This window comes from Theropithecus gelada, chromosome 13 (assembly GCF_003255815.1).
Source record: "Theropithecus gelada isolate Dixy chromosome 13, Tgel_1.0, whole genome shotgun sequence".
NCBI classification, from domain to species: Eukaryota; Metazoa; Chordata; class Mammalia; order Primates; family Cercopithecidae; genus Theropithecus; species Theropithecus gelada.
This window is the reverse complement of record NC_037681.1, coordinates 11,572,022-11,593,399: the sequence shown is the minus strand read 5'-3', so window position 1 is coordinate 11,593,399 and position 21,378 is coordinate 11,572,022. Positions and strand designations below refer to the sequence as shown.

Genomic DNA, 21,378 nt, shown 5'->3' with positions numbered 1-21,378 from the left:
AGCAAATTGCCCAAGAGTCACAGGAAATGGCAGAGGCAGGATTTGAACCCACACTCCACATTCATTACCACCACAGAGCACCGCTCCCATTTCATAGATGACCTTGGGCAGGCTAGTTATGGACAGGTTCCAGCAGATTCCAGCCAGTAGACTTTCTAGTACCCCAGGCGGCCTTTTGCTACACATCACAAAAGCAGCTGCAATGACTGTTGAGGCTGCTTGGCTGGCAGAAATGGAAGGAAAAAGAAAAGGAAGCAGCTGACCAAATGTTCCTTCCGACTGACCATGGAGCTGCGAGCTCTAAGTTGTCTGCCAGCTTCCGGCTGACCAACAGAGAGAAGCATGTCCACCATGAGAGAGCAGCAGCCACCACACAGCCCCTCTACACTCGTTCATCCTGACTCCAAGCAAGCCAACATACACAATGCAGTAGGATCTTCCCTGCACACCTTCTCAGTGCTTTAACTTGCCACCACAATCACACCCGCAGCTGCCTTTCTTCCTGATAGACAAGGTGCTTGCCCACGAGCACTTCATCAGTGATTAAACTCTGCTCAGACATGTTTTGACCACAGCTGCCCATGCAGCCCACGTGCAGTAAGACCTGCTGTGTGATCTGTGAGCCTCGACTTTCAGCAGCCAGGGAGGAGGCTTCCTGAGGGTCACTCAACAGTCCTTGGGTAGAAGCCACGGCAGGTGCAGACAACTGGACAGCTTCCGTGTTTAAGGATATCAGCACTTAACACAGGGAGGCAGGCGGACTAACTTGCACCTGCACCTCCAGAACGCAATGGAAAGAAAATAATTTCACGGGGATGACAGCTTCCAGCCCTTGACCTGGTGCTAAAAACAGGGGCCAGGAAGTCCAGCACTGCCCTTTTCCCTGCTCCCCAACACAGCCCTGCCTACTCTCCCGTTCAGGACAATTCAGGCCAGAGTGTGACCCGAATTTGAGCTCCCAAATCCAAAGAGCTCCGAGAAACCTCAATCACAGCGCCCAAACCCTTCCATACCTGGGATGGAGGTGCAAGTCCTTCCTGGCCCTTCTCCCCGGAAAACCCAAATCAAGGACGAGGTCTCTCAGGTCTTCCCTTGCCCTAAACACACACGCACTCCTCACACACAACATACACACTTGCTGACCCCACACCCGTGCACACCTCCCCAGCAGGCTAGCTGGCCCCCACAAGGGACACCTACCAAGTCGCACACCTGCACACCTGCCCCCAAGTGTATAGCCACTTGCTCCCCCATCCCCGCCTTCCAGCCCCCACTACACCTGCCCCAGCGCACACGCACGGGCTCGCCCTCCACCCCGCCCCGCCGCCTGCCCCCCACCCTCCTGCTCCCCGCTCTCCTGCCCCACGCGCCCCGCGCCCCGCACCCCACGCCCCACCGCCCTCCGCACTCACCGGCGCCGGCGCCCGCCGTCCCGCGCCGCCCCGCGGCCTGGGGCCCCGCCGCCCCGCTCCGGCCCGCGGCTCCTGGGCTGGCCCGACCCCGCAGCCGCCGCTTCCCGTCACGTGGGGCGGCCGCCAGGCGCTGGCGGAGGGCGGGAGCGCAGCCGTCCCCGCGCCGCCCGCCGGCCCGTGGTCCCTGCCGCCTGGCTCCGAGCACAGGCCGAGAAGGGCCCTGCTCCGGGCCTCTTCGTCCCCCTCCGTGTACCGGGGCCACGACACGGCCCGCCTCGCGGGGCGGCCGGCGGGCGGAAGGTGTTCATTCGGGGGGCGCTGAGGCCGCCGGCCCCGGGCGAGAGCGCGGTCCGCGCCAGCTGTGCGAGCCGTGGGGCTGAGGTCTCTTCTCCGCCCTCGCCGCCGCGGGGAGCGTCAGGGAAGCCGGGCTTTGCCTGGCTGGCTCGCCACCCAGTTTCTGTCACCTACACAGGAGGAGGGCGCTCGGGAAATACCTGCTGAATGAACGAATAAATGAATCCTGGGAAATGCCTGGGCCCGCGGCCACCTGACCAGGCGGGCTGGAGGTTCGGACGTACCGCCGGTGCCCCACCAAGAGCCGAAGGCACTGTTGGGATGCGCAGTCCTCGCAGGAGGCCCGCAGCGCCCCAGGGCCCCAGGGACTGACTGGGACCCCTGACTGGCAGAGTCCACCTGCTTGATAACTTATTTGAGAAGGGAGGCCTGGGACTATCTTACTCTTTTTACGAAAACCCAACTGCAGCTATTCCTTTGGTTCAGGCCGCAGTGAAGAATTGTAGGTTACTATGAATCCATGAACCTCTCTTCAATATACAAAGTCCAATTTCATGATGAAAGAACTGGAAAGCTCCTACCAGAGTTGTCAGTACTCAATTATTAGCATATAAAAAGTCAAATTTTCCCAGTGATTTTCAGACTTTAGGACCTGCTAGTGACCTGTGGCCTCAGCTTTCTTACAGCCACTCTGAGTATTGTAAAACAGAGGTATTATCCCAAGTCTGAAGGCAGATACCAGATTGTACTCCATGGTCTTCTGTTTCAAAGGGATAAAAAAAGGAAAAAAAAGAAAAAGAAAGCGGCCAAAAAAACCCCAGCAATCTTCTGTGACTTGTCCTCCATCCCTACCTTAGTGTGACTCATGGCAACATAAATGCCCCGTGCCCAGTGGGGCCTCAGCTCTGACCCAGTGGAACCAGTGTCACCGGCTCAGCCTCCAAGTAGGGGACTAGCTTCCCAGGAGTGTAAAGCTGTGGCCAGCAATTGAGCTTCAAGGGCAGGCAGCAGTGAATGGACCTTCAAGTCTAAGGTGGCCAACAGCTAGTGGAGCCAGGGATTGGGAAGGTACAAGAGCAAATCCAGTCTCCTCATTTTACCCAGGCTCAAAGAGACTATGTGACTTGTCATCAACTAATCACTGGCTCAGGTGGGCCTAGAATTCACCCTTGTGCTTTAGCATTTTAGTCCTCTACCAGATCACATTACACAGAGCTGCACAAGACTGGTTACAGAGGTGATATCTACTGACTGCCAGACAGTGACTTCAGAAACTGCTAGTGACTGAGCAATGAAGTAGATGCTACTAATTTACCATTTTACAAATGCGTTGATTGAGGCAAAGAAAGGTGAATGACTTCCTGTGTTAATTCACTTAGGAAAATATAAATTAAAAAAATTTTAAAAGGTGACTTGTCTCAAACCTCATGCTAGTAAGAAAAAGCAACAGTAAGAATCCAGAATTTAGCAACAGTGATTCTTTTTATATAGTTTTGAATGAACAGTTTATGAACAATCTTTGTGTTCTACTTTAGATGATCCAGGAGTGAAAATGTATAACAAGAAATAATTCAGACATATTTATTTTATGAAAGGATTTATCACAGGATTCTTATAATGGCAAGCTCCATATTATTCCATCTAGAAACATCAGTTCCTTCTGAAACTTGAAAAGTCTGTGTCACAAATGACAGGCACCTTCATGTAAATGCCTGTACCATAAATGTGCAAATATGTGCATAGGCCAAATTCCTTGTTTCTATTGGTTACATTTAAGAATATCAATCATATGGCTTTCAAAACAATTATTAACTTCACTTTTAATATTTATTAGATATTCCTTGGGCCCATACCAAGCGTTATTTTACAAAATGTGAAAAAGATGTGCTCCGATGAGAACGATTATTGAAGACTGAGTTGCATCGATATAACGGAATATTTTCATAGTTGCTGTCTACTCTCAAAACTTAGGATCCTTATACTTACACATACTTTGTGCTCCTCACTTTCTCACTGGGTATACACTTGGGAGGGCAAGGATTGTGTCTATGCTCTCTGCTGTATATTTCTGCATGTAGAAAACACTCAACCAATTTTTAAAAAATTCTTGAAGCTCAATATTGAAATATTGACTAACCAGATGACTTTTTTTTTTTTTTTTTTTTGCTCAGGCTGGAGTGCAGTGGTACAATCTTCTCAGCTCACTGCAACCTCTACCTCCCGGGTTCAAGCAATTCTCCTGCCTCAGCCTCCAAAGTATCTGCAACTACAGGCACGCACCATCACGCAGGGCTAATTTTTGTATTTTTAGTAGAAACAGGGTTTTACCATATTGAACAGGCTGGTCTTGAACTCCTGACCTCAAGTGATCCACCCACCTCGGCTTCCCCAGGTGCTGGGATTACAGGCATGAGCAACCACATCCGGCCTAGATTAACTTTAAAAGAGGCTTTTAATACTAAGATTCCATTATTCTAATATATAAGCTTTTTAAAAAAATTTTTTTTGAGACAGAGTCTCGCTCTTCAAGAGCACACGTGTAGGATAGTTGGTGTCATTTTAGAAGATAAGCAAAGAAAGGTTACATTTTCGATTCTTTTTAAAGCAACAGCTTACTATGTGCCATGTTTTAAGAGCTTTTACATGTAATAGCTCATTTAATCATATATACACACACATCCATGTACTTGTAATCTAGCTTCACTAAAATAAACTTTTTTGAACTATTATTCACTCAACTATTTCTTGAGCAGCTCCTGTGTGCCAGGTACTTCAGCAGATACTGAAATGAGGAAGGCTTCAGCAGATACTGAAATGAGGAAGACAGTCTCTACCCTCAAAGTTTAATGTGCAGTGGTTTATAAGGTAGAGTTGCTAGCCAGCAGTATCAACATCACCTCTGAACTTGTTAGAAATGCAAATTCTGGTGTCCCCATCCCAAACCTCCTAAATCAGGAACTTGGGTTAGGACCCAGCAAACTATTTTTACAACCCTTCCAGAGGATTCTAACGGGCACACAATTTTGAGGACCACTGGATTAGTGTGATATGTGGAAGAAAAACCCACCTAACCAGATCATAAGGGAAAAAATAATGTGCTCTAGAAGTTTGATAGTGGGGCTCAGTTAGGAAGTATCTGAGGATGGGGAAAGGTTCATTCATCTGTATTCATTCAGTGTACACTTACTGTTCTTGTGCTGTGTGGCAGGCACTAAGAAGCCAACGATGAAAGGTAACATGAGATGAGTGCTGTCATCATCTGAATGTGTACCTCCAAAATTTCTATGTTGAAACCTAATGCTCAAGGTGATGGTATTTGGAAGTGGGGTCTTTAGGAGATAATTCTGTCACAAGTGTGGAAACTTCCTGAATTATTGCCCTTATAAAAGAAGCCTGAGAGCCTGTTGCCCCATCCACCATGTGAGGACACAGCGAGAAGGTGCCATTTATGAATGGGTCTTCACTACACCCAATCTGCCAGCACCTTGCTCTTGGACTTCCCAGCCTCCAGAATTGAGAAATGCATTCTGTTGTTTATAAACTACTCAGTATATGGTATTTTGTTGTAACAACTTGAAATGACTAAGACAATGGATTTAAAAGCAAGCCAGTAGTTTAACTGCTCTAAATAGCTAACAACATAGGTCCAAAATATGAAATATTGCTTAAACTGTTACCTTCACATTGAAGCTCCTTTATGCTCGTGTGTATGTATATACTTTATATATACACATATATATATATATTTTTTGTTTTTTAGGAGTCATGCTCTGTCCCCTAGACTGGAGTGCAGTGGTGCAATCTCAGTTCACTGCAACCCCTACCTGCTGGGTTCAAGCGATTCTCCTGCCTTAGCCTCCCGAGTAGCTGGGATTACAGGCACTCAAAACCATGCCCAGCTAACTTTTGTTTTTTTTAGTGGAGATGGGGTTTTACCATGTTGGCCAGTCTGGTCTTAAACTCCTGACCTCAAGTGATCCACCCGCCTCAGCCTCCCAAAGGGCTGGGATTACAAGCGTGACCCACTGCGCCCAGCCTGCTCAAGTGTATTTTTGACACAATATTTTGATGAAATATTTATAACATATCTTAACTATTACATTATCAACAAGAACCAACACCAGAGTCCTCAGTATATATTTTGTTCATCATGCATTCATTCCACAAACATTTATTGAGCACCTACTAAGTACAAGCACCGTGCAGGCTAATGACTAAGTGAGGGATTTGAAGGCAATGTATGGACCCTGTCCCAGAGGAATGCACAATCTAGTGAGGTGACAATGCCAGGCATGGCAGTGTTTGTTGATTCCCCACAGCTTTGTTCTTGTCAACTATAGTCACCAAATAAAAATGTGAATAAAACCTCAGGATCTTTGAGTGAAGCAAAAATCCTTATAGTTACCTTAAAATGTTGAGTGCCTTATGGTTACAGATGACAATGTAGCGGGAGTAACCTTAGGCCTGTAAACTCAAATGTGTAACAAAGATAATTTTTTTTTTCTGTAACTGAAACCTATTTCTATTTGAAGCCTCCATTTACCTGCAGTGACAATAATCTTATCAAACGGGAGACCCTCCTCCTTTCTGTTTGAAACCTCCATTTATCTGCAGTGACAATCTTACCAACGGGAGGCCCGCCCCTTTCTCCAGGGCTTTGTCAAGACTGGGGAGACTACCCGAAGTGCCAAGATGAGAAGAGAGAGACCTTAGGTCCTTGTGTCACTGGTCCCCACAGAAGTTCTGAGATGTTCTTTGTCCACCATAGTGTTTGGTTTTCAGTCTTTTGGTTTCAGGCTTGAGGGCTGGAGATGTCTGTGGCTTCAATTCTCATGTGGTATGGCAGAAGTCTCTGCGTGGCGGCCCTTCTGCCTGGACATATTTGAAGCATCACCTCAGAACTTGTTAGAAATGCAAATTATAAGGCCTCCCCGTCAACCTCCTAAATCAGAAAGTCAGCAGACTGCAAATTCTCCAATGTTCCATGCTACAAAGGTTCCGCCCAGGAAGGATTGGGCAGGCATCACCATCCTCTCCTCCTTCCCTTGGAGGAGAGAGGGTAAGTGAATCTCATTCTAGTCCCTCCTCTCTTAATCTCGATTTTTTTTCCTCAGATGACAACCCTTCCATCTCAAGAGTTCTGCTTCAGAGGCACCTAGAACAGTATTAATATAGTTAGTTTTAAGCAAGGAAGTACTCTTAGTTTTAAACTGGGAAGTACTGGAAGAATAAAAAGACATCTTACCTGCCACAAAACATTTTTGCAGATGAATTAAGGCTTCAGGGTAGGCGATGGGTTCAGAAAACCGCAGAGAGAAAAAGCACAGCAAGAACCTGTAACCACTTTTTCAGACTGTTAAACTCAAGGTTCTTCCTTCTTACACCATCATCCTGCCACTTCTTTCCTTCGATGACAATCAATAGGATACAAGACGTCTCCAAGGAGAGCCCCCAGAGGAGGCATTTTACACCCTTGAGCTCCAATCCTCACAACATTGCGAGATGGCTTGTAATTTCCATCTCAGAGGGGAGGACGCTACAGCTAGAGTGTATGTCCTAGGTAAGCAAAGAAGCCAAGGTTGTAACACAACTCTGAGCCACTCCAAAGCCTGCCCTTTCCTCTAAACTGCCTTCTATGACCAATAACTTTGTAAAAACCAGCTGCCAGTTCTTAAACACTTACTCTGTGTCAAGTGTGTTTACAATCTCTACAATAATCTCCACTCCTTTGATCATCCTTCACAGAAAGTGCTAAGACAGCATTTTCCTGATGAGGGGACTGAAGTTGAGAAACTGAGTAACTCACCCAAGGTTTTGGTGCAACAGAGTAAAACTTGAAATGAGGTCAGGTTTCTAGCCCCAGATTCTCCCAAGGTAGCTGCTTTTGATACTAAAACAATGTGCCTCCTGGTGAAGGAAATGGGGATAACACTAATCACACTTATTTCACTATTGTAATGAAAATCAAATAAGATTTGAGATGTGGAATATGATGATGTTAATACCATGACGCTAATACATTTAACTCCAATTTAAGACAGATGCCTGCCTCAGCTCAGATTTAAGACTGTTCAATTTTGGGCAAGTCTGATCAGCTTTCTTGGCACCAACCTGAAAGAACTAGACTGAGCAACTTTTAAGTTTCCTCCCAGCTCTGAAATTCAGTTTTTAGACATAAAGTATTACATACATTAATAAGAAAAATTGGGAAACACTTCTCAGCTTTCTCTTTTTGAGGATCTCACTTCTAGTACTCTTTTGAGGTTTATCTTTTGGCATCCTCAGAGTTCTTCATATTTTTGTAGACAATGCAATAATTTCCAATAAAATGACACATCACAGAGGATGCATACAATAAATATTCAAAACATATCTGTAAGTTTTATTTTTTCAGACATGGTACCATTCTGTCACCCAGGCTGAAGTACAGTGTGGTAATCCTATCTAACTGCAGGCTAGAATTGCTGGGCGCCTGTGATCCTACCACCTCAACCTCCCAAGTAGCTAGTACTGCAGAGACACCACCATGCCTGGCTAATTTTTTTTTTTTTTTGTAGATACAGGGTCTTACTACGTGGCCCAGGCTGGCCTAGAACTCCTGGCCTCAAGCAATCCTCCCATCTGAGCCTCCCGAAACGCTGGGATTACAGGCATAAGCCACCACACCCAACAAGTTTAAGTTTTAAATGTGCAAAATATTTAGGGATATGTATCGCTCCCATGAATGATAAAAGAGAAGCAGAAAATATTTCTTAGTAAGTGAATTACTGGGAATTAGACTATAATTGATACCTACAGCAATTTAAAAACTTCACTGTAGCTATTAATACATGCAGAAAAAATGTAGTTGGATTTTATGCTTACTACTTCCTCACTCTTGAGTAAATTATTCTTTCTATGCATCAGTTTCCTCATCTGAAAAATAGGCATTCTGGTAATACACACCTCATTAGGCTGTTCTGAGGAATGTGATAATACACGTAAAACGCAGTCCCTGGCACACTGTAAATGTCTAACAAACGTTTGGCGGTTATTACTGGCGTTGCCCAGCCGGTTATTATTTTTTACATGTGAGCAGGTTAATTCAGAGCATTACTTCAAAACAAATACTTGAATACCTATTTGTCCAAGGAGCCTGGGTTACAGGGAATTCACTAAATAAAGCCTCTGGTCTTACGTTATATAGAAGGGCGATGAAGAGACAAGAAACAGATTAAACAAAGAAAAGCACGATAATTTCAGACACAACCACTGCCATATTTAGAGTACTGTATACCAGCCCCCCGCGCCAGAATTCTTTCCCTTGAGGCTGCCCCAGGAATCCCTTTGACCTCTGCCGTTGGACGTCACAGAAAGCGCGACCAATCGTCGCCGGCTCCCGGAGCTTCACTCTTCCCTCCCTTCCTGCAAAACTTGACACGCCATTTGTTTCTACGTCTGACATCGTTCTCTTTTCTCTGGTCTCTGCGAGCTTTTGCAAGCTGGACCAGGCCCCAACACTCGCACCAGCTGCGAGGGAAAGAGCCCCGCATGCGGCGCACTCAGAGTGACGACACACGCGAGTCTCCGCCCGGGTACGTCACTTCCGGAACGCTTCCTTCGCGGGGCTTTGTGGGTAGCCGACTGGGGTCTCCTGGCGACGACGATGGCGGGGGATGTGGGCGGTCGCAGCTGCACGGACTCGGAACTGCTGCTGCACCCGGAGCTGCTGTCCCAAGAGTTCCTTCTCCTCACTCTAGAGCAGGTTGGGCGCGCCGGATCGGAGGGAGGGAGGGAAGGAGGGCGGGCGAGTGGGCCTTCCCAGGTGAGGCGCTTGCACCTGAGCTTGCCTTAAGTAGCCCTCGGCAACCACTGACACTCCCGCCGGGTTTGTGCCACTCTCCACCCACGCAAACCAGCCAGCTGTCCCCTCGCTCCCGCTCCTCGCCTCCTCTCCGAAAAAGAGACGTCCGTAGAATATCAGGAATGCTTGGGAAATAGGGCTTATCTATCTGAGTCCCGATGGCTTGTAAAGAGGAATCCCAGGCGACACCCCCTGCCTGTGTGTAAGCACCGACCTGAGGAAGAAAGGAAGTGGGGAAGAAGCGTAGAATAGACATGGAAGGTAGAAATCATGGACTGTCAGGACTGGAAAGCATCTGAGAAGCCGTCCATTGCACACCCTCTCTAATCGTTTAAAGATGATTAAACAGTTCTAGAGAGATGAAGTGACTTGTTTAAGGTCACAGCATCTGTAAATGGTACTGCCCGGGGGAGAATTCAGGGCTCCTGGCTCTCCATGTAGTGCGTGGCCTGTAGTAATAGGAGAAAAATGAGAAAGGAAAAAAGTGATGTTTTAAGTGATAGAGAATTACTGAAAGTTTCCTTGGGGTTTATGTAGCGTATTTTGTTGTTTTCCATATGGTTTTCCCCTGGTACCCTATCTTTCTTGAATTTCAAGTCCTCTTGCCAAGTAGAGCTTATTTTAATTATGGTAGTAAGTTTTTACCTGTGGTTATCAAACTTTTTAGGTACTTAAGAATCAGTCGAGGGCTTGCTAAAACACAGATTGATGGGCTCCGTCCCCTGTTTCTCGTTCAGTAGTTCCGTAATGTGGCTTGAAATTTTGCATTTTTAACCAGCTGGTTGCTGGCCTAGACAGCACGCTTTGAGAACAGCTGTCCTAAGGCAATACTTTCCAAAGTAACGGGCCTGTGAATTCTCTGGGAATGTTGTCCAAGAGAATCCTGGGAGTTTCCCCTACCTCTGAGTGAGTACAGGGTAAAAATAGGTGAGTCCAATATACGAAAGAGAAGTAAAATGTGCTTTTATTAGTTTTTGTTAGAGGATATAGGCTTGTCAGTTGTACTGTTTAATGTTTTCAATGTAATGTTTTCAAGCCTTTCTGAGTTGAAATTGAAGAGCCTGTGATCTCATTTCCATTCTCATTTTTCCTTCTTAAATCCAAACTCTGTCTTCATGACTACTGTGCTTATGCTGTGGTTTTCATGATGTCAAGAACAAATTGGAAAATGAGGAGGAATTTGGTGATTAGATGGTTGGACAGTGACTGGAGGCTTACTTGAAAGGACCAGTGAAAATGGGGTGCAGGCTTTTCTAATGATGTACTGCTACTGTCATCAGTACGGGGATAACAGTTCCTATCTGTGGTATTATTTGAAATCTTAGTAGTTAACTTCAATTTAGGAAGCACCAGATTAGAGAAGCACGAGAAATATAAGACAGACTGAGACCTTCATCCCACTAATCTGATCATGATAGTAACACTCAAAGTAGCTTATTGACAGAATGTGGTGATTGTTAATCATTGTTAGCTTTCTTTTGTCTGTTTTTCCCGGGCAGTCTCCCGTTTTCAATCCCCTTTGTATATTAAGATAATATTACTGGAAATGATCTTTCATGCTTGGTGTGTTGGCTGAGCAGTTGTGGACAGCAATCCTTGTCACACTGAGAAAATATGACCATTGTCTTTAAGATGAGGCTGAACCTCATATTTACAGGATTCAACCTATAACACTGCCTCTGAGTGCACGTGTTTTGTGAAAATTGCTTTTTATAATTTGTTATTTAAGCAGTCATGTTTTACCCTGTTAGGTAAGGTGGTTACTTATTAAAATAAAAAATGTTGTTTTGAAATTGCTTTTGTTTCCTTTCCCACAGAAGAACATAGCTGTTGAAACTGATGTAAGGGTAAACAAAGACAGTCTTACTGACCTTTATGTCCAGCATGCAATACCATTGCCTCAGAGGGATTTGCCGAAGAATAGATGGGGAAAAATGATGGAAAAGAAAAGAGAACAACATGAGATTAAAAATGAGACTAAAAGGTACTTTTTGGTGGTTCTGGTTTTCAATTTATCTTATATAACTAAACAGTTATTGATTTTTCCTGAAGTAAACTTAAGTAAAAAAGCTATTTACTCGATAACTATCTATTGAGCACCAGGCACTGTCCATATAGCAGTGAATAAAACTGACAAAATTCTCTGCTCATATTTTTGTTGGGAGAAACATAGTAACACAGTTAAGATATGGTATTGTTATATAGTAATAAAGACCAGGGAGAAAGATTACAATTTTTGGTAAATTGTCCAGGAACGATCTTAGTGAGAAATGACATTTTAGTAGAGAGACCTGTAGGAAGAAGAGAACAAGCTAGCATTCCAGGCAGAATACAAGAGGCTGGATCTGGAATGTGCCCATCGTATACCAGAAACAACAAAGCAGCCATCAGGGTTGGATGGCGAAGTAGGAGGAACGAGTTGTATTGGGGGCCAACGGGAGAGGTTGTCAGATCATGTAAAGCTTTGTAAGTCATTGTAAGGACTTTGGCTTTACTCTGAGATGAGAAGCCACTAGAAGGTTTTAAGCAGAGTGGTGACATCATTAGATGTACATTTTGACAGGATGACTCTGGCTGCTGTCCTGAGAAGTGATTTAAGGTGTGTGGGGAGGGAATGGGCGTGTATAAGAGTGGAAGCAGGGAAACAAATTAGAAGGCTATACTGTAATCTAGGCAATAGATGGCGGCAGCTTTGACTACAGTAGTAAATTTGGTAGGTTGGAGCATGCATGTTTGAAGATAGAGCCAATAGGATTTCCTGAATTTTGAGAAAAAAGTCAAGTCAGGTAAAACTCTAAGGTCTTTGAATAATACACAAATGAAGGGCCTGTTAACTAGCTTAAGTTATGCTATTTAAAATTATTTAATTTCAAAAAAATTTTTATAAAACCACAAGCAAGTGATTTTTCTTTTTTAAAGAAAATTACATGTGATTAATCAGTGTTGTTGATTGGTTAATAAGTACAAAGTGTCCTAAGATCTTTAAGTGAACTCTTCTATGCCTATTATATCTCAAGTGGATACTATCGATCAATTAATTTTTTTAGCACCTTCTATTTGTAAGACACCATCATAGGCAATCCACTAGAAGCAGTGAGAGAATACAGAGTAGGAAGGTGGGGGTAAAAGGGAGTATGTTCCTCTGAGTTTTAGTCTCTGTTTTACAAAGTAAAACTTAAGGATTGAGATTATTCTCCAAGTACGAAGAATACATGTCTCCTCATTGTCTTTTGGAAAATACACAGTCTGACCTTTGATCAAGAATGCACTTCAGATTGACCATCATTTTAGCTTGGTGGTTACTTTTACTTGTACAGACTATGTAGTGGTGTTAACTTTCATAAATATGGCTTACACTGCATATGACTTTTAATTTACTTTTGCTGGTATTCAGCCAGTATTTTCCTCTTGATCAGCACATTCAGGCATATTGTTCTAGTAAGCAAAACTTTATGTGCTGGTCATAGTTTCCTTTGAAGCAATCTTCGTACAACTGTCTTGATTAGTCCCCCAAAATCATTTCGGAAAGGATCTTTGACTGTTTTTTAAATTCACAATTGGATCAGAGCATTAGAACTGGAAGGATCCAAGAGATCATCTTGTATTGTTGAACTGCTTATTATTTCATCTATGGAGGAACTGAGATCCTGAGAAGAGCTATAACATGCCCACGGTCACACAGAGCTAGGACCAGGTCCATAGCAATATAGCCCGGTGCTTCTCAAACTTTAATGTGCCTCTTGAATCTTAGATTAAACAAATTGTCAAACCCTGCTCTCAGTCCCTGTTTCCCTTCTACTTCTACAAAGGCAGTGGGTATACAGTGAGCTTATTTCTCATTTTCTACCAAATAATGTTCAGTGATGACCCAAGAATTGTTGAGTTTGGCCAACTGCCTAGGAGTCTGGTTCAAAGGTGGGTTTGATGTATTAGTTCAGGTTGATGCCCCAGACTCTCCATTTCTTACAAGCTCCCAAGCTAATGACGTTGCTGTGCTGGTGCTGCTGGTCCCTGGATCACACTTTGAGTGGCAGGGCTAAAATGTTCTTCCTGATAACTGGCTATGTCAAGTTCTTTTAATATGTTTAATTAAAAGGATTTTTTTTTTAAGGCCAGGCGCAGTGGCTCACGCCTGTAATCCCAGCATGTTGGGAGGCTGAGGCGGGTGGATCACCCTGAGGTCAGGAGTTCAAGACCAGCCTGGCCAACTTGGTGAAACCCCGTCTCTACTAAAAATACAAAAATTAGCTGGGCATGGTGGCACGCACCTGTAATCCCAGCTACTCAGGAGGCTGAGGCAGGAGAATCGCTTGAACCTGGGAGGTAGAGGTTGCAGTGAGCCAAGATCATGCCATTGAATGCCACCCTAGGCAACAAGAGTGCAACTCCCTCTCAAAAAAAAAAAAAAATTTTTTTTTTCAATTGATCTGTGATATAGCTTGAGGTATAATAAGTAGTAAGCAAATAAATGCTTTCATTATTAACCTTTACTATTAAGAGTGGAAATTAGGTTTCCAGGAGGTAAATATGAGACACTTGCCAAATTTTACAATTGAACTTGTACAAATGTCATAGTTACAATTAGTTTAGAAAATGCCTTGGCTTTAGAGACCTTTATTGAATGGAGTAGAATGCTGTGCCTCATTTGTAGACTGCTACTGTGGTAGTCTTGGTATAGTTTTATAGTTTATTATCCTTTTTAAATAATAACAGATTGCATGGTTAAGATAACCCCATCAATAAGCTGGTGTTTGTTTTTTAACTAGGAAATCTCATTTTAAGTTCCAGGGCTAGATGGTTAATTGATGTTTTAAAAATAGCTGCATCTTGTGTATACATTAAAGCTAACTTTGAATTTCTTGTACATAACTATTTTAAACTTTGAAATAAAACACTAGGAAATTCTTTCATTTAGAGTGAACATAGAAAATTCATTTTTAATAGTCTCACTTAGAATAGATTAGTCTTATCAATAAATCTTTTTGTTTACTGTTTATTTTAACTTGAATTCCAGTGAACTTGAATTCCAGATGGTATTTTTCAAGAGTGCATCTCTTTGATTTCAGGAGTAGTACTGTAGATGGGTTAAGGAAAAGACCCCTCATCGTATTTGATGGAAGTTCAACAAGTACAAGCATAAAAGTGAAAAAGACAGAGAATGGAGATAATGATCGACTCAAGCCTCCCCCTCAGGCAAGCTTTACCAGTAATGCCTTTAGAAAATTATCAAATTCCTCTTCGAGTGTTTCACCCCTAATTTTGTCTTCCAATTTGCCTATGAACAATAAAACGGAACACAATAATAATGACACTAAACAGAACCATGACTTAACGCATAGGAAAAGTCCTTCAGGCCCTGTGAAGTCGCCACCATTGTCCCCTGTTGGAACTACTCCAGTGAAGTTAAAGCGAGCTGCTCCTAAAGAAGAAGCAGAGGCCATGGTAAGTATGGGGGTGGTTTCCATGCTGGTAAGTGGTCTGAATGAAACCTGAGCAGTCTGCCTGATGACGGGAGGTGGGTCGACTGTGCTACATTCTGTTCTTGAACCCTTTTGATGGTCTGTCCAATTTGTATAATACATCTCATTACTCCAGTACTTGAATCCTGGAATTTTAAAATCCGTGGTGATTAATGTTTTTAAAAGTTAATTCAAGTTATTTCTGCTTAAATACATAGAGAGAGGAGCTGTTAGGCAGTTTCCCTAGATTTTTCTCATTTAATTCCTTTAACTGTCTTGGAACTAAAACAGATACATATTCCTTTATTAGCAGGGTTTAGAACATTAAGTAATTTGTCCAGGGTCTCACATTTATTAAGTAGCATTTGGGGCCTGACCTTAAGTCTCTCTTAAACCCACACCTTAAACCCACACCATACCTTAAATCCACACCAGAATCTTTTTAAGATTTACCACTTGCCTTGCCTGCTGCTCAAGTTACCTCGCTTTGTGGGGATAGCCGAAGTTGGGGAAATCTATTATGTTGCGCTCTACTATGTTGAGTCATTTGGATGCTTGTTGGCAAATTTGGTGCAGTTAACACAATGTATTAGAGTTTAATTTGTGAGATGAGTTTTTATATATACATATATATATGTAATATATATAGGCTCTTCAGAAAAGTACTTTTACTTTTAAATACCTAGTAGTTTAATAGCCGTTATTCCTGTAGTATACTTTGGCTTTGGTATTATCATTATCTAATCATGTATCAAAGGGATCAAAACTCAGAAAATTCAAACATTCTAAAATAGTAGACCCTGGGAAAAGAAAACCACCTGACTTGGTCATGAGTTTTTTACTTTCATGAGTTCATTGACTCCTGTCAGTAACCCTATGAAGTAGGCATCTTCGTTATTCCTATTTCACAGATAAGGAAACAGAAACTTAGTAAATTTAAATAAGTTTGTCCAGAGTTCCGGAGTTATTAGTAAGCGACCGGACTGCAATTTGAATTTAGGTTTCTTCGATCCCAGGGCACACACTCCGGAGGCCATGCTTCCTCCATACACCCTTCAGCTACCTTTGTAGGAGAGAGGAGGAAGGTGTGGGATAAGAGTTAGAAGAATAAAGCTACATCTCAAATATTGCCATAAGGAGTAAGCCTCAGAATTTTTTTTTTTCCAGGCTGTTAAATAGCATTTCTCTACCCTAGAAAATTTTACTCTTTTATAGATACGAGATACATATTTTTGTAGAGACAGGGTTTCACCAAACCTCTTGGCCAGGCTGGTCTCAAACTCCTGACCTCAAGTGATCCGCCTGACTCGGCCTCACAGAGTGCTGGGATTACAGACATGAGCTGCCTGCCTGGCCTGTTTCCCACTGACTTTGGATTGCCAAGTTGATGGGGGAGATGGGCTGGACAGGGAGAAGGCAGATCTGGAGCAGTCAGTGGTTTTCAACCCTGATTGTATGTTAAGATCACTTGAAGAGCTTCCAAAAAAAGCAAAAAGAAGTCAGAGCCTTATCCCCCTACCTTTTATGGATTCTGGTTTAATTGGTTCTAGGATAAGACCAGGCCTGGGTCATGTTTTTAAGTGCTCTGAGTTATTCTAAACTACACAGGTTTGAGAACCACAGCACTAGAAAACTCACCCCCTTCTCGGGCCGGGCGCGGTGGCTCAAGCCTGTAATCCCAGCACTTTGGGAGGCCGAGACGGGCGGATCACGAGGTCAGGAGATCGAGACCATCCTGGCTAACACGGTGAAACCCCGTCTCTATTAAAAAATAGAAAAAAACTAGCCGGGCGAAGTGGCGGCGCCTGTAGTCCCAGCTACTCGGGAGGCTGAGGCAGGAGAATGGCGGGAACCCGGGAGGCAGAGCTTGCAGTGAGCCGAGATCGCGCCACTGCACTCCAGCCTGGGCGACAGAGCGAGACTCCGTCTCAAAAAAAAAAAAAAGAAAACTCACCCCCTTCTCTTTGAATATATTCCCACCAGATGGCAGCAGTGATCTTCCATTAATATATTAATAGTAAACCTTGGTTGTTTAAAATGTTCATTTTAGTTGTTTTCTGATACTCGTACAAGTATAAACTGATTTCTGTTCATGTCTTTCAGAATAACCTGAAGCCCCCACAAGCAAAAAGGAAGATACAACATGTTACTTGGCCCTGAAGAAAAGTTTCCAAAAATGTAAATATACTGTAACTGTAGTTTTTCAAACATGTTCATATATATTGACAATATTTACAGAAATCCTGATTATTGTGGAATTTTCTTAAGAGGTTCCAAATAGGTTTAAAAAAATAAAGGATTTATTTTCCTTCCCTTCTTCCCTCCCTCCCTTCCTTTTTTAAAATTCTTGCCTGTCTTGCCCTGATTAGGAAAGAATATCTTTTAAAACCAATGGCTTAGTATATGTCATTTATATTGACCCTACTGAAATCATTAGCTGCAAGTCTGCTGTAAAGCATCCATTGAATTGGCCAGGCACAGTGGCTCACGCCTGTAATCCCAGCTTTTTGAGAGGCTGAGGCGGGCAGATCACCTGAGGTCAGGAGTTCGAGACCAGCCTGACCAACAGGGAGAAACCCTGTCTCTACTAAAAAATACAAAATTAGCCGGGCATAGTGGTGCATGCTGTAATCCCAGCTACTCGGGAGGCTGAGGCAGGAGAATCGCTTGAACCCAGGAGGTGGAGGTTGCAGTGAGCTAAGATCATGCCGTTGCACTCCAGCCTAGGCAACAAGAGCGAAACTCCATCTCAAAAAAAAAGAAAGCATTCAGTGAATTTTAGGAGTTACTCTCATTAGCCTTGTTCAGAGTCTTTGGGGAAATTTGAGATTTTTTTAAAAACTCAAATATTTTACTAGTTTGCCTGCCATTTTAATTTCTTTTACAAAGCAGAAGCATATAAGAGTTTATCATAGTATTTTAGTAAATATTGCAACATTCATCCTTAAAGGTTCACCAAGAAAAGCATCTTTGTAGTACTGCTGGAAAACTATTGAGAATATACAGATAAAAATGTTGTTCTTTAATTGCTTACATTGCTTCTTCCCATAAAAAGCAAAAAGGAATCAGTGCTTGCTATTGTTCCTTTCCTTGAAGTTGTAACAATTGACATATATATTATGAGTTGACTGGTCGATTCTGCACCTGGCCCATCCTTTAGAATGTTCTTGTCATGCAGCAGTCCTACCTACTGTTTTCATGAGCAGTCTGTGATCTCACTCTGTGAGTTCAGCTATTACTCGCTCCGGGGAGCTTAATCTTTTCAGAATGACGTTGATTTAAAAAATCTTAGGCAGAGTAATCATGTTAGAGGTGGTATTCGATGGAAGAAAGTTTAGAGAATTGGGAGTGGGGTTAGAATTCTAGAATTTATAAGAGTCCAGGAAGCATAGCAGTCAGGGGCAAAAATTAGTGTAATATGGAGTAGGCAATAGAGGAGCCACTGGAGTCGGAAGTCACTGCAGAGTGCAACATAGGAAGATGGACTCCTAGCTTACATGCGATTCCCTGCAGCTGTAATATAGACTCTTCCCACAGGGCTGTTCCACACAGAATTACCTGCTAAGGTTTTTTGTTTATTTTTGTTCGAGTGGTATTTTTCACTCCAGTTGTATAATGGAAATCAGTGGGAAGATAGGGTTTACCTTATATTCATGAGTTCTAGTTTCTACTGTTCTGCTGTGTGTTTCTAAGCAAAAGCAAAGGATACTTCATACTTTTTTGTTATATGATTGATCTTCAAATTGGGATTTACCTTTTTAAATATGTTTTAAAGTAGTCTTATTTCTCTTTTGATTTGTTAAAACAAGCATTTTAGTTCAGCTATTGAATAGCCTTCCAAAAAATTAATTCAGCCTTGCAGGTAAGTATCATACTAAGACTTTAACCCAATAGTTTTTAATCATTTTGCCTTTATTCCAGACTGTAAATCTGTACACATAAGATAAAACATACTAAGTACTGCATAAATTAACGTTACAGTAAATTGTTATCTGCAGGGCTGATAGACATAATAATGTTGGTGGGCAACTGTGATCCTATACATAAATATATGCAAAAGGAGATTTTAAAAGTGCAGATTTTAGAGTAGATGGACAAATTTTATTTTATATTCAGTTGTGCTTTCCGCTTCCTTCTGTGTATCTCTCTTAGTTGAGAGAGAGTTAGCCATTTGACGATTTTAAGTCAGTGGGAACTTATTTTTAGTTACTCAATAAAATTAATATTTTATTTGTATTTTAACTTACAGAGTAGGTTGGTAATAACAGCTGAACTGTGTAACATTGTTGCTTCAAATTGAAGTTTATATTATGAACATTCAGAATCAGTGCTCATGTAGCAGCATATTATTGAGCTATTTTGAGTTTGAAATGATGTGGAGAAACGCTAAACCATTTACTATGGGTTAACATGATCCCACCTTCTTAGAGCTTTGTTCCTTCTGAAGGTGTATGGATACAGCTTGTCTTGAAATGTCTTTCTCCACATAGTGAAGCATGCTGAATGCTGGGAATCTGGAGCAGCAGCCCTGGGAGCCCTATGTTTTGAAGTATTTTGGTTTGCTTCAAAGATTAGAAGAACTTGATATGTATGGCAAACAACTTTAGAATACTAGTTACTCACTAACATAAGGCGGATAATGTTGCTCTTGATTCTATATTCCAGTAAAGCCAGCTTTTCTTATTGGAGTAGGCAAATGAATGGCATTAGAGTTAGTGGGTGGCTTGTAAGTTGTAGTTATAGTCACTTTACCACTTCCTGCCATTAGCAGGCATCCTTGTTTTTTCTTCCTTTCCCTCATTGTTCCTTCTTTACCCTTTCTCCTTACACATTTTCTTTCTCTATTTTAATTCTCCTTCCTCCTTACTGTAGAACCCAAGCTTCTGGCTTAGGTTTGCAAGTCTTATTGCTTGGCCCTCCTCATTCAATGAGGGGTGAAGATAGGCTGACCCCCTGTCCTCTTACATTTGAAGGATCATAGACTGCTGTGTGAATTCTGGAAAGTCTCAGGACCCTACAGCACCAGGGCACTGAATGACTTCTCAATGGCTGTAAAGACAGTACAGTTTTCCAAAGTAGCCTAATTCATCTGGACAGCTAGCAGGCACTTTGGAAAGCTGGTTCAGTTACTACTATGAGGCCATAATATATTTGCTAGTATTAAAATTCTTCAGAATTGGAATTATTATTTGAAATAATATTTTGGTTGACTTAAGTTTTGAGAGACGATTCTAAAACTGATCTAGAGACTCATTCAATAGCAATGTGACCTTTTAAAAACTTACATTAAGTAAAACTGCCAGTAGATTAAATCATATATATATATATATATATATATATGTAAGAGCTTCCTCTATTTACTACTGTTGAACTTCAGTAATTTTTAGAGGCTAAATGATGGTCAAATGTTTTTAAGTGTGCTCTTTTATTAAATGCTTGTGCAGGTTTTGTAATTCAGTACAGAAAAGTTTAACCTTGTACATTTTGTATGTAAAGAGTCTTTTAAGTAGCCTTATCCTTATTTAAATAAACAGAATAAAATTACCTTGAGTAGGTCTGTTGTTCTTATTAAAATGGAAAAATGCTCTGTAATGACTTGATCTGTTTTTATTCGAGTAAACAATTTTGGAAAGTATTCTTTATAGTACAACTTTCTGTACCTGGATTAAGATCAGATGTGATTTGAGTAGTCCAACCACGTCTTGCAGCCCTTCTTTGAATGAGAGGATGGCTGGAGTAGTCTGGTGCTGGGATATCATGGTGCTACAGAGCCTGATACGTTGACTGTCACTACATGTTGAAGGATGGAAATAGAAGTCTCTGAACCTTCCCATCTAATGTTAAAGCTCTTAACAAAATGAGACAAACTAGAGATTCAGTTGAGAGATTTTATGTTACAGTGATCTGAAAAAAAGTTAATTTCTAAACTGCTATCTTAATATTACTGTATTTAGAGACTGATGCTCTAAATTAAATAATTTGGAAAAGACTCAGGTAACTTTCTACTTTGTCTTTTGTTTTATTTTAGAGATGAGGTCTTGCTCTGTCACCCAGAGCTGGAGTGCAGTGGCATCATCATAGCTCACTGCAGCCTTGAACTCCTTGGCTCAAGCGGTCCTCATGCTTCAGCCTCCTGTAGCTGGAACTACAGGCATGCACCACCACACCCAGCTTCTACTTTGTACTTTCACACGTAGATTCTTCATTTTTTTTTTGTCTGGACAGAAGAGACAAAAGTCTTATTTCCACTTAGATTGTTTTTACTGAAGTACATTTTACTCACTAAAGTACATGACTTTTTCAGTTTTTTAATAACTTGATCATCTTATTGTGGAATAAAAAATAGAGATTTGAATTGCCTGTATATTTG

General features: G+C 42.2%; 2 protein-coding genes across 5 annotated transcripts in view; one reads left to right on the top strand and one right to left on the bottom strand.

The window, feature by feature from the left end:
• TGFBRAP1 (transforming growth factor beta receptor associated protein 1) overlaps positions 1-1,821 on the bottom strand; it is a 77,440-nt gene extending 75,619 nt beyond the window's left edge. For 2 of the 3 annotated variants that reach the window (XM_025354760.1, XM_025354759.1), the window contains exon 1: positions 1,413-1,496. The gene's annotated coding sequence lies outside the window, so the exon portion shown is untranslated. Of the gene's footprint in view, positions 1-1,412 lie in introns of all 3 variants that reach the window. The other variant, XM_025354758.1, reaches the window with a different exon arrangement.
• A 6,045-nt stretch (positions 1,822-7,866) lies between these two features.
• Positions 7,867-20,997, top strand: C13H2orf49 (chromosome 13 C2orf49 homolog). 2 transcript variants are annotated; one of them, XM_025353595.1, is made up of 5 exons: positions 9,292-9,450; positions 11,367-11,533; positions 14,616-14,742; positions 14,869-14,991; positions 17,112-20,997. In XM_025353595.1, exons 1-5 carry the CDS (start codon positions 9,352-9,354, stop codon positions 17,166-17,168), a joined length of 573 nt encoding a protein of 190 aa, XP_025209380.1. In that variant the 5' UTR covers positions 9,292-9,351; the 3' UTR covers positions 17,169-20,997. The 2 variants fall into 2 exon arrangements, with proteins under 2 accessions (XP_025209379.1, XP_025209380.1); XM_025353594.1 differs by having other exon boundaries at positions 7,867-9,450; positions 14,616-14,991; positions 17,112-20,603.
• Positions 20,998-21,378: the final 381 nt, after the last annotated feature.

What these genes read in the sequence shown, in the direction of transcription:
- C13H2orf49 (XM_025353594.1), top strand. Translation starts at nt 9,352, where the DNA reads ATGGCGGGGGATGTGGGCGGTCGCAGCTGCACGGACTCGGAACTGCTG. An exon ending in TTCTCCTCACTCTAGAGCAG is followed by an intron (nt 9,451 to 11,366) that starts GTTGGGCGCGCC and finishes CCTTTCCCACAG; the next exon opens with AAGAACATAGCTGTTGAAAC. An exon ending in ATTAAAAATGAGACTAAAAG is followed by an intron (nt 11,534 to 14,615) that starts GTACTTTTTGGT and finishes CTTTGATTTCAG; the next exon opens with GAGTAGTACTGTAGATGGGT.